We start from the raw sequence: 12,319 nt of genomic DNA, 5'->3' as shown, positions 1-12,319 counted from the left end.
TCATCAAAGGAAGCTCGGGCAGGAGCTCAAGCAGAAGCCTGAAGGGAGGAGCGTGGCTCACTGGCTCCCTTCCAAGCACCCAGTCAGCTGCCGTTTTACACCTCTCCCGAGCACCTGCCCAGGGTGGCACTGCCCACTGAGGGCTGGCCCAACAAACATTAGTCAAGAAAATGCCATACAGCCACGCCCACAGGCCAATATGATAGATGCATTTCCTCAACCAAGGCTCCCTCTTCCCGAAAGTATCACATTGTAAGAAACAAAGCAGCACACGGGTGCTCTGACCTATAATACAATTCGCAGGCAAATGCTGGCTTTGAGTAAGACTTTTACTTCTGAACTAAAGACTTCCAATTTAAATTTCCTTTATAATTATCAACAAAGTATAAACGAAAAACACTTAGTGTGATAAAATATACACATTTCAAATTAAACAGTGTTAAGTATAGCCAGAATACTTTTTCTGAACTTTTCTCTGCACTTTCTAGAGTGAAAAGGGGAGAAACAAGGCATATGCTTACCTTGACTGTATACACCCACTGTTGATATGACCGCGGGCTCCCTGGAACATATAAAAATTAGATGCCAGAGATAGCTGCTAAAAGGTAAAACCAGACACACTGCTAGCCCAGAAACAGCATGCTCAGCAGTCCAGCATATGTCCCTTTACTGGCCTGTTGTAAAAGCAGGACCAGGGTGCACCATACAATCAATCAGGGCTCATCCCAACAAGCCCTGTTCTTCATCCACACATGACCTAAGGCTTCACTACATTCTCTCAGGAGGTATAAGTTCATATTCAGCTTTTTATAGGTTATGAAATGTTTTCACCTACTGTATATGCTCTGCATTTCCCTACTGTAAAGTATGCAAAACAGGCAGTGCCAATGAGAAAGATAGGTTTCTGGTTGTGCCCTGGACCTCTAGAGTGCAGGGCCACCTGATGGATGACTAGTTCCATTGGCTGCCAACAAAAGTAAGAATTGAGTATTTTCAATCCTGATTCTTTGTTTCTTCAATGCAAAAATGCCACCTCTAGGACTGCTTAATAACAAAACAGGACAGATCAAGTTATACAGGGACTCCCTCCTTCTAAGGGAAAGGGGGTTGCTCAAAGTTGGGGCTCTAAAAAGAACACAGGTCAGGAAAATGGCCAGGCGGGTGGATGTCAGGGAGGAAGGGGTTAGAGGCAGGCAGTAAGAAGAGGGAGGGGAATAATGGAGCAGGCTGGGCTGAGTGGGGGATGAATAAGAGAGCAAGGTAGAGAGGAGAGCGGGAAGGAATAATCAACAGTAAACACTTCTATATGTACCACAGGGAAACCTGCTAACAGATGGTTCCCAAAACATGCTGAAATGCAGAGTTAACGTGGAGTAGCCTTATAATGGAGTGCAATGGTTTTCCTAAACAGCAGAGACAGAACAGTACCAAATTAAAAAAGAAAAGAACTCCTATTTTCTTTTCCATTTCAAATCTTCTGAATCAAGCATTATTAATATTATTTGCTAAGAACAATGTAAAATACAAATAAAAGTAGCACTTGACTGGCATCCCTTTTAAAAATACTTTCTTATTCCCTGAAAGTGATAACTGTAGAAACGGGCTTCCCTTTTGGTTAAGCATTTGTTCCCTCGGATTAGAACATTGGAGTTAGAAATTTTAATTAAAATAAATAACTGGAATTAAGTAGAGTACTACCTAAGTCAGATGCTGACCAAGCCTCATATCCTTCTAGGATAGAATGTAAATACCCATCATATTCACTATAATGCTACTATTTTTAGTGAATATCTAATAAAAAATGAATTAGCTATCCTTTCTTTCTGTGGTTTCTGGACTAGCAGTTATTACAGAATTTAAGTATATAAAAGGATCACAGCTCTACCCCATTACTGTCACAAGATGTCATCTTCAATTCTACAAAAGCTACCAGCCCCACGGGTCATAAAGATAATGAGACGGCAGTTATGTAAATACTGCGTAGAAGCCTCGAGCAATGTGTCCATAAGCTGACAATATTTTGCTTGTCTGAGTTGAAAAGTAAAAAGGTATCATTTTAACACGAAAGTTCCATTGAAGCTGAATTTCTGCTCAGGAGCTGAGGAGCGGGAGCTGAATGAACGAACCCACGTCGAGTTTGCTGAGTCAGACAAACTAACTTTCCCAAGCTCAGTGCCTCTCACGAGGGCAAGCACTTCTGCCAGGTGAAGCCCTATGGCTGCCAAGTCCATCTGCTCTTTGAGGAAATCTCTGTGCCCATTTACTTCTATGCTTTATGGCAAACAATAGGCACCATTTAAGAATAAAAGTAAGATGTGAAAGTAGCAGAGATGTACTTATTTCTCTCTATTTTCTTCTCAATTTTAGTAACCATTCAAATGACTATCGACCTGGCTATCAAAGCAAACCAACAAAGAGGTCAAAATGAACACAGCAAGACATGGAGGGCAGATGTGCTGTTCACAGGGTTCTCACAGCAGACAGACAGAGCAGCCCCAGTGTGCCCTCAGCAACCCTACTTGGAAGCGTCACTAAGACAATGGAGGACTCAAAGAAACTCTCTGTATGCCAGGGCTACACCTGCTGACAGCATGGTGACTCAGAACTCATTGCTTGCCCTCATAATACAACGTGGGATGTCACATTTGGAAGACATTCTAGTTTTGGAATGGTAAACTTAAAACTTTTCTAATCTTACTGCAGTCAGTTGACCAAAAATTGTAAACACTAAACACTTCGTGAAACAGGAAGCACGCGCACAGATATTCCCGCATTCTCGGCCACACTACACTACAGTGCACTATTCCAACCAGAGTCTCGGTTCCAACCTGGACACAGTCAGCACTCATCACTTTCTAGCAGAAGCTGCCATCGGGTGAGAATCAGGTAAAGGTTACAAATTACTTGGTTTTCTGTTATTTATTTTCAATAATACGAAGAGATTACTAAAGCCAATAACTACTAAGTTATAAGCTACCCTTACTGTGATAAGATGAAAATTGTACATAAAACAGTGTATGTTTACAAGAAAACAACTTTATAAAGGACAGATATCAGAGACAGACACGAAACTCAGATACTGTCTAGGTAATTACTGCCGAGATTATCTTTACCTCCACAGAAGCCACCTGAAGTGATCTCCTCTTCGAATATATCAGAGAAACCTCTTCCTGCATTGAGTTTTGCCAGTCGACCGTCAATAAACTGAAATTTAAAAGTTTCAAATGTTAATTATTCATTTTTATAACTTTAAAAATGACTTATAGAAAAAAATGAGGGGAATGCATAAAATAATGATGTCTAAAACCACAGGAGCCATGTTATTAACAATTTATCTATAAGAAAACCTTATATTACATGCAATTTTCTGTACAGATACACATATTATCGTTTTAATAATCTTTTTCTTCCAGACTGATAGTGTTTAATCCAAGAGCCAAACCACCTAACAAAAACTCTAATACCAAAAGAAGTCTTCTCTTAAGTTGTTGGCCAGGGCTAAGAGTCTCCCAAAACATACGGCTTATTGCAATTGTCTTTCATTGTACTCAAAGGTTGACAGTAAGACACCATGCACTTAAGAAACAGGGCCAACTTGATGTGCCTAGTTCTGCAGTGAACTGATGTGTTGGAGGGTGATATCCAGGGGATTCCCCCTTCTCAGAGGAGGGGAGAGGGAGTGGTGGGAGGAGCTATGGGGGAGACTGGGAGAAGTGGGGCTGATATTGGGATGTAAAGTGAAGAAGCAAATAAATTAATGGAGAACTAATACATAATACAATGAAAACCATTCCAAGCACTATTAAAAAATAAAAAACAAAACAAATAAACAATAACAACAGACACAGAGCCAACAGACCCTTAAGTTGGAACTAGCGTGTATGCCTTCACCCCGAGGACTAGCTCTCGCAGCATCAGAAGGCACCATGGAAGCTTCCAGAGGAGAGAGACATCCAGTCTTAGCTAGCTAGGACTGCATCAGAATAAGCATGGTACAGTAACCCCGAGGGTACAGAAGTGGCACACATTCCATGTAAACAACAGCTTTCAAATGGTTAAGACTTAATAAAAGGGAAACGATACCTAGTATTGGAATCCTAGGGAACTCCCAGTGCTACTAACATCATGGTAAATGGAAGAGAATCTGCAACCACTAATTTACGAAACCAGCACAATTCCTAACAACAATCTATAAACATTTGTCCTTATGATCACGGGTGACCATAGTCCTCACTTCTCACAAAGGAAACCTCTCTTCGCCAGATAGAGATCACAACAAAAAACTACAAGCAAACCAAATGCAGAGTTGTGGAGCCCAGTCCCAGTGGACAAATCCACAGACTACTCCACACCTAAGGCTCGGGGAACGCTGCAGAAGAGAGGGTGGAAAGACTGTAAGAGTCAGAGGATCAGCGAGTTTGCTGTGTGACTGTGTCTCTTAGTAATATTAGAAGAGAAGCCAAACCCATAAAGGCTCACCAACATGACTGCCCAAATATAAGGTGAACAAAAATGGTAACAATGGACATGCCAAAGTGGATGGGCAAAAGCCCAAGAAGGCCCAACTCTACACATGAAGTACAGGCAGAGTAAAGCTGGGAGCAGGAGCTGGGGCTTCAGCACCAGGGTATGGCACAAATGCCTAGCATACACTCCTAGTGCGGTTCAGTGCTGGCTGGAACACAGTCTTAGTCTGCTCAGGCCCCGACACAGTTTAAATGGAATGCAGCTGAAGGGGTAAAGATATTCAAAATATGTTAAAGGCCACACATTTTTACATTGATACACTGTATCAACATTTTATCTAGAGATCAAAGTCAGGAATACGATGTTGGTGTCTTCATTGTATATATACAGTAAGTGATTAATTTGAAAATAAGACAGTTAAAGACATGTAAAATTTCACTTGCACATGTTTTAACACAGGAGTATAAATCAAATTTGAGTGATGTAATTCCACAGACTAAGAGCCATTTTTTAAAATATAGGGTGAAAGGAAAATAATAAATTTAAAGCAATACACTACTTGCAAAGAGAACAAACTAAGGCATCCTTTTAAAGGACTTAATTTGTTCTAAGAGATTAAGAGTTTAAGACTTTTTAAAAGGTTTTTCTTTTTGTTTATGGAACATAATCCATTCATTTTATTAAATGAGTGGAATAGTTTGAGTCAAAAAAGAGATAAATCCCAAACCTATCTAGGGATTGTGCACTTCTGAGCGTGGGTAACCAGTTCATGTAACTAAACTAGTGAGTTGGGCCAACAGAAATTAATCACACGATAAAATGACACGTGCTATCACCGACTTTGCAAACATCCTGTCAGTGCGAATCAGACACTTCTCAACGTACACAGAGTAAGGGATGTTTTTGAATATACAGATATATAAATATCGACACCAGGTATAGATATCTATAAGAGTATTAATGGAGTGGAGAGTGGGACACGGAGTTCTCTGAACTCCTTTAACAATGTATAGTTCAATGACAGCGTTTCCTTTTCCCAAATCCATGTGGCTTGTGTCATCCCACCGTGCTATCTCTATACCCACTCGCAGCATGCGAGAGACCAGTCTTACGTACTGCTGCATACAATTTTGAAGTATACACACACACACACACACACACACACACACCAACTGATTTCTATTGCAAAAATGAGTTCATCATAATATATTGTTTGAGTTATAGTGACTATTTCATTTAGCAAACATGTTGTGTTCAGATAACTGAAAGACAGTTTTAAATTAGTTTTTTTTTACTGCTAGTAATAACAAGTAATGCTGTCAGCAGTAGTGACAGATAGAGCATCAGATAAGCAATCAGTAGATTCGGAACACAGTTGGAAAGCCTGTTTTGAAAGATGGTAGACTGAACTCATAATTTTTTAAAAGTGGTAAATTATAAATGGTAAATTGACATGAGGCTGAGGAGATGGCTGGTGAGAAAAACGCTTACAATTCACACGCATGCACACATGTGCACATGCACAACCCATCACACTGCTATCACTACCACTAATGACATCATCAAAAGAGGCTGGGTTTTGAGGAACATCTGAGGTTGTCCTCCGGCTCCGAACATGCACACACAGACAAGTACACTCACGCGTGCGGACAGACTGATAGACAGATGCACTGCACACAGTTCTCAGGACAAGTGAGGTCACATACAAGGAACTGTTCCTGTTCTGCATCTTCAACAGTGCCAAGGACCAGGTTTTGTCAACCCATACGGTATATCATATGAGGTAAGATTCTCAAGTACTGGAGTGTTTTTGCTTTTGCTCCTGGTATCACTAAAATCTGTATAAACAATTGTTTTATAGGAACTGGTTTAATGTAAAGAAATCATTGCTCTAAAGGCACTCCAGCATATAGTACTATTCACAAAAATCCAGCAAGGAAAAAAGGTCACAAATTTGCAAAAGAACAAGGTGGGTATCTGGAAAGGTTTGGAGGGAGAGAAAGGAAGGGAAAATTATGTAATTATAATTTAAAAAATTCAGAAACCTATTGAGTTTTCAAAATACAATTAAACATACAGTTAATTGGAAAATGTAATGCTTTTTAGAAAATAAACATCACGGCAGACCTCACCACCCCCTATCCCCCAACCCCGCCGAGCCAAATTCTATTATAATGTATTGTTCTGGTCAGATTCCAAGATTAAAGCTGAAATGAAGGGTCAGCTGACTGGCTCTAAGAGGTGAATGTATGTTCTCCTTTACTCAATTACCCACTTTTTCTGGTGTATTTCCAGAATAAATCTAAAAATCCAAAATAAATCATTATAAACATTCCATTACCTTTAGGGTCTACACAGGACAGAAATATTTAATTGTAATCCATCTAACAAAATTAGGATGTCAATAATTAGATTTCATGATTTTGATATTTAAAGTGTAGTATTTCATATGGGGAAAAAAACCTTAAAAATCACTGGGCTATACATCTATACAATGGAATATTACTCAGCTATCAAAAACAATAACTTTATGAAATTCATAGGCAAATGGATGGAACTGGAAAATATCATCCTGAGGTAACCCAATCTCAGAAAAACACACATGGTAATGCACTCATTGATAAGTGGCTGTTAGCCCCAAATGCTTGAATTGCCCTAGATCCACAGAACACGTGAAACTCAAGAGGGATGACCAAAATGCAAATGCTTCACTCCTTCTTTAAAAGGGGAACAAGAATACCCTTGGCAGGGAATAGGGAGGCAAAGTTTAGAACAGAGGCTGAAGGAACACCCATTCAGAGCCTGCCCCACATGTGGCCCATACATATACAGCCACCCAATTAGACAAGATGGATGAAGCAAAGAAGTGCAGGCCGACAGGAGCCGGATGTAGATCGCTCCTGAGAGACACAGCCAGAATACAGCAAACACAGAGGCGAATGCCAGCAGCAAACCACTGAACTGAGAATAGGACCCCCGTTGAAGGAATCAGAGAAAGAACTGGAAGAGCTTGAAGGGCTCGAGACCCCATATGAACAACAATGCCAACCAACCAGAGCTTCCAGGGACTAAGCCACTACCTAAAGACTATACATGGACTGACCCTGGACTCTGACCTCATAGGTAGCAATGAATATCCTAGTAAGAGCACCAGTGGAAGGGGAAGCCCTTGGTCCTGCCAAGACTGAACCCCCAGTGAATGTGATTGTTGGGGGGAGGGCAGTAATGGGGGGAGGATGGGAAGGGGAACACCCATATAGAAGGGGAGGGGGAGGAGTTAGGGGGATGTTTGCCTGGAAACCGGGAATGGGAATAATAATAGAAATGTAAATAATAAATACTCAAGTTAATAAAGATAAAAAAAATTACTGGGCTAGGGACAGCAGTCAGTGGTGCCTTATTTAGCAAGCATGGCAGTTTGTATAAGAATGGCGTGAATGCATAGTCTTTAGGGTATGAAACTCGGCCATAGGATTAGAAGGATTAAAAGGTATGGCCTTGTTAGAGGAAGTGTGTGACTAGGGGTGGGCTTTGAGGTGTCAAAAGCCTATGCAAGGCAGACCAGGTCTCAGGGTCTGTCTCTCTCTCTTCCCACCTCTCCTCTCTGCCCCACCCCCCTCCGCCCACCAAGCCACCTCCCACTGGTCCATCTCCCTATAGCAGAAAGGTAGAGGATGCAGATGAAGGGAGATGGGGGAGAAGTGAGAGTAGTAGAGGGAGAAGAAACCAGGTACATTATGTGGGAAAGAATCTATTTTCAATAAAAGGAAGAAAGAGAAAAATATATACTAAAAAACGTGTGGCTGGAGAGATGGTTCAGCAATTACTCTTTTTCTTTCTTTTTCTTTGGAAAAGAACCAGCAATATTTATTTCACAAGAAATTATTAGAAATCCGTATTTCAGTATCCGTTGGTCAATTGGCTTAGGACATTAAATGCTTGCTTTATGTATATGTAGCTGCAACAAAGACCTCCAACATTTGTATATAACTTTTCACAGAAATTGTCAGCTTCTGTTTTAAGTCACAAGTTTTAGGTTCCTATACAGGAGACACATAGCAATAATGTCCAAAGGCAATTCTAAATTTGCAAATGAAATATCTAAGATCACATTTAATATGGTAGTTAATTCTTTTTTTTTTGAACATTCATTTTTTTGGGGGGGATATTTTCTTTATTTACATTTCAAATGTTAACCCCTTTCCCTGTTTCCCCTCTGGAAACCCCCATCCTATCCTCCTCCCCCTGTTTCTACGAGGGTACTCCCCTACCTACCCGCCCACTCCCTACTGCCTGCCCACCCTGGCATTCCACTACACTGGGGCATTGAGCCTTCACAGGACCAAGGGCCTCTCCTCCCATTGATGTTCAACAAGGCCATCCTCTGCTACATATGCAACTGAAGCCATGGCTCGATCCATGGGTATTCTTTGGTTGGTGGTTTAGTCCCACAAAGACCCAAAAGTAGAAAGAGAACTTCAAATTAACTTCCTTTTATGACTATGATGTAAAAGTACTCAATGAAATTCTCATAAACTGGATTCAAGAACACACCAAAATGATCATCCATCATGATGAAATAGGCTTCATCTCAGGGGCACAGGGATTGTTCAATATACAGAAATCCATCAATGTAATCCACTATATAAACAAACTCAAAGGAAAAAAAAAAACCACATGATCATCTCATTAGATGCCGAGAAAGCATTTGACAAAATTCAATACCACTTCATGTTAAAAGTCTTGGAAAGATAAGGAATTCAAGGCCCATACCTAAACATAATAAAAGAAATATACAGCAAACCAGTAGCCAGCATCAAACTAAATGGAGAGAAACTTGAAGCAATCCCACTAAAATCAGGGACTAGACAAGGCTGCCCACTCTCTCCCTACTTATTCAGTATAGTTCCCGAAGTCCTAGCCAGAGCAATCAGACAACAAAAGATGGTCAAAGGGATACAGATTGGAAAGGAAGAAGTCAAAATATTCTTTTCTTTCTACTGCAATGTCCAGACATTTCCCCATTCCCTAGAGTCTAGGCAGATAATTTTGTTTCCTAATTTCCCCAAAGGAATAAAAAAAGATCAAGTAGAGAAAAAAGTATTCTGAGGAGAGGAGAAGAGTTGTTATTTTATCCCCTGATCTCACCTCCCTAAGTCCACTGCTGAAGCTCCTTACAGAAAAAGGCAGAGGAGCTGGCAGTCTCCATGTCCTCCCATCAGGCCTTTAATCACCATCCCCACCTCCACACCAGCAAGGCCTCTCGGTTATTTGATTAACACCCTAAGCATCTGACAGTCTAGCTCCTTGGCAAGCTCTCCCTGATTTCGGCCCATCTCCCTGCTGGACCACTCTCCTCCCACAGCTCCTTACCACTCTCCCAGGCTTTGACCTTGCTCATCTCACTTGGGAGTAATCTGATGGCTACAAAAACACTACTATCTGCTGAGGAACCCAGTTCTTTATCTCCAGTCAGTTTTCTCCTGTGTCTTATTTATCTGTTTGCCTACCCAATATCTTACTTGAATATCTAAACATGCTAAATTTAGCATTTCTGAAGCACAGTTCTTGTAAGAACATTTTTAGCCACAATCCCTCCAAGCTCCCTTACGTGACACCAGCACCTGTCCAGCTTCCTGACTCAGAAAGCATATGATTATCTTTTTTATATTAAGTCTTTAGAAATATTGCCTGGCCTCCTGGTCAAGACAGATGTATCATTCCATTCCACTGTCTGTCTGTTCCCCATTGCTGTCAGCTCTAAGCTGCAGCATACAAACAGCCTGAATCTCTTTGGGGTTCTACCTTTGGTTACCCCACAGGAGGGCACTGCTTATACTCAGACCACACCATTTTAAGTGATGCAGACAGAGACAGGGGCATGTATTTAAATGTGTGTACATACCATTGCTTCTGCTAGTACCATTTCCCCTGTCTTGTCCTGCTCTGTTTATTTCTCTACAGTGTTTACATGTTTTAAAGTTCTACAAAGTTATTTTGTTGCCTCACTCCCTCCCCTTAGGAGTAAAGGAGTTTCACCCCTACTTTGTTCTCTGAGACATCCCATTCAGAGCAGTGCCTTACAAGACTATGCATACATACTGTGGAGTGGTGGAAAAAGGGGAGAAGGGGTAGTAGCAGTCTCTACCTTGTTAGTGAGACTTCAGGACACTGGGGTTTAAGGACAGATCTGAATTGGTAAATTTAAAGGGAAGAGTCAATAATATGCCTGTTTTGCACACTCTCTAGGATTCTAACAAAGGAGGACTGACAGCCATCTTGAGTGCTACTTGAACTCAAAGTGCACCTTTTGTCCTGCTATGCTACTTGCCCTTAAATTCTTCTGCACCCAAGTGCTCTGTCCCTTTGCCTCACTTGCTGCTTTATTCCTTTGACACTGTGGAATACATTCCTGGTGCCACCTAATGCTGCAAGAGTCTGAAACCATCAGGTTACTCATGTATGTGCTGCTCTTAGCTGCAAAACGCATACCGGGAATAGCTACCATGACAAAGGTCAATAAGAAAACATGGAGAGTTATAACAATTTATTGTTTAGGTTAAAAGCTTTTTAAAAATCTCCCCAAATCCCTAGTTAACATAAAAGGAAAGTATTTGGCTTCTGACCCATTCCTTTTATCTAACAGCTTACCAAGTCAGGGAAAAGGGGTCATGTCATAAAATATGGTGAGCTAAGAATTTTGCAGATTTTCCATTTCTACACAGAACAAGAAACTGCAAATATCTCCAGTTTATAATACTAGTTTATAGCAGTACTAGTTTTGATGAGTTTTATTATATTAAACTTCAGATTTCTTAGATACTAAAATTGTCACAGTATTTTTTAGGCCTATTCCATATAGTAGATAGTTACTCCACTGTTTTTAATTTATCCATTACTATTAAATACATATTAAATAGATATTAGGGTACAGAATTACTTAAGACATAAACCATCATCGGTATCATTAAAGAGTCTATAACTCTTTAAAAAGAGTCAAACAAAAGAAGACATGTTTTGGCACAGGCCCAAAGATCCTAAGAGGAAAGGCTTATGAAAAGACAGAGGCCCAAACCGGAATGAGACACCAGTCAGTCTGAAAGCTAAGCTGGGGAACGTCAGGCAGGGATAGGGGATATTTAGAGCAGAAGGGACAGTAATGAGCACACAGGCAGAAGAGAATAAACATCGATGGCTTCTTAGACCTACTGCATGAAACTCACAGCCCAGACAACCCACAGATTGCTTAACCACGGGAGCTGGCGTTATAGCTTCAGAAGTGGAGCGAGATTACTTATGGTTACCTTGAATATTAAGACAATTAAAGAGGCATTCGAAAAGCACCTACTATAAAATCAGTTTTAACAAAGTTCATTTGTATTTACTCATCTCATAACTCACTCAATATTTTAGTCCTCAATTATAATTTAGACTCAGAAAAATGAAGACATGACATAATTATCACAGAATACATGCCAAGTATATCATTATGGCTGGAGCAAAAGTATTTGGTAAATGTAAGAGATGAAAAGAAAATAAAAATCAAAATCTTTTTGTTCTACAGAGGAACTTGAAACAGTAAGCTTGAAGTTCTCTATAGACCAAAAAGAGTGAAGAGAAATAAATACTCCAAAGAGATAAATACTACAAATGGATGTTCTTTCAATAATAACAATTCAATGGAATTGTTACATTACTAAAAAATAGAATGACTATTTTTCTTGGGTTTGAAGGTCACATGATGCAATTATTTATGTATTTACTTAGTGCATATTATCTGTGATTTTGTTTCCCCTTACGTGAAACTAAAGTTTTCTTTATTGAAATAGTAATCTTTTTTACCTATCAAAGA

The 12,319-nt window shown here is 40.2% G+C and overlaps 1 protein-coding gene across 8 annotated transcripts in view; it reads right to left on the bottom strand.

Annotated features, from left to right (window-relative positions):
- Dennd1b (DENN domain containing 1B) overlaps window positions 1-12,319 on the bottom strand; it is a 231,516-nt gene that overhangs the window by 32,585 nt on the left and 186,612 nt on the right. For all 8 annotated transcript variants that reach the window (XR_015635101.1, XM_087580156.1, XM_087580157.1 and 5 more), the window contains 2 exon segments: window positions 3,114-3,204; window positions 522-562 (listed from right to left, as the gene is read on the bottom strand). Coding sequence is in view for 7 of the 8 variants with exons in the window: in XM_087580156.1 (XP_087436282.1) it covers window positions 522-562; window positions 3,114-3,204 (132 nt within the window). In the remaining variant the exon portion in view is untranslated.

The sequence above is a fragment of the Rattus norvegicus genome, chromosome 13 (genome assembly GCF_021556685.1).
Source record: "Rattus norvegicus strain SHRSP/BbbUtx chromosome 13, alternate assembly SHRSP_T2T, whole genome shotgun sequence".
NCBI lineage: Eukaryota > Metazoa > Chordata > Mammalia > Rodentia > Muridae > Rattus > Rattus norvegicus.
The sequence above is the reverse complement of the archived record's forward strand: the minus strand, read 5'-3'. Positions and strand labels throughout refer to the sequence as shown.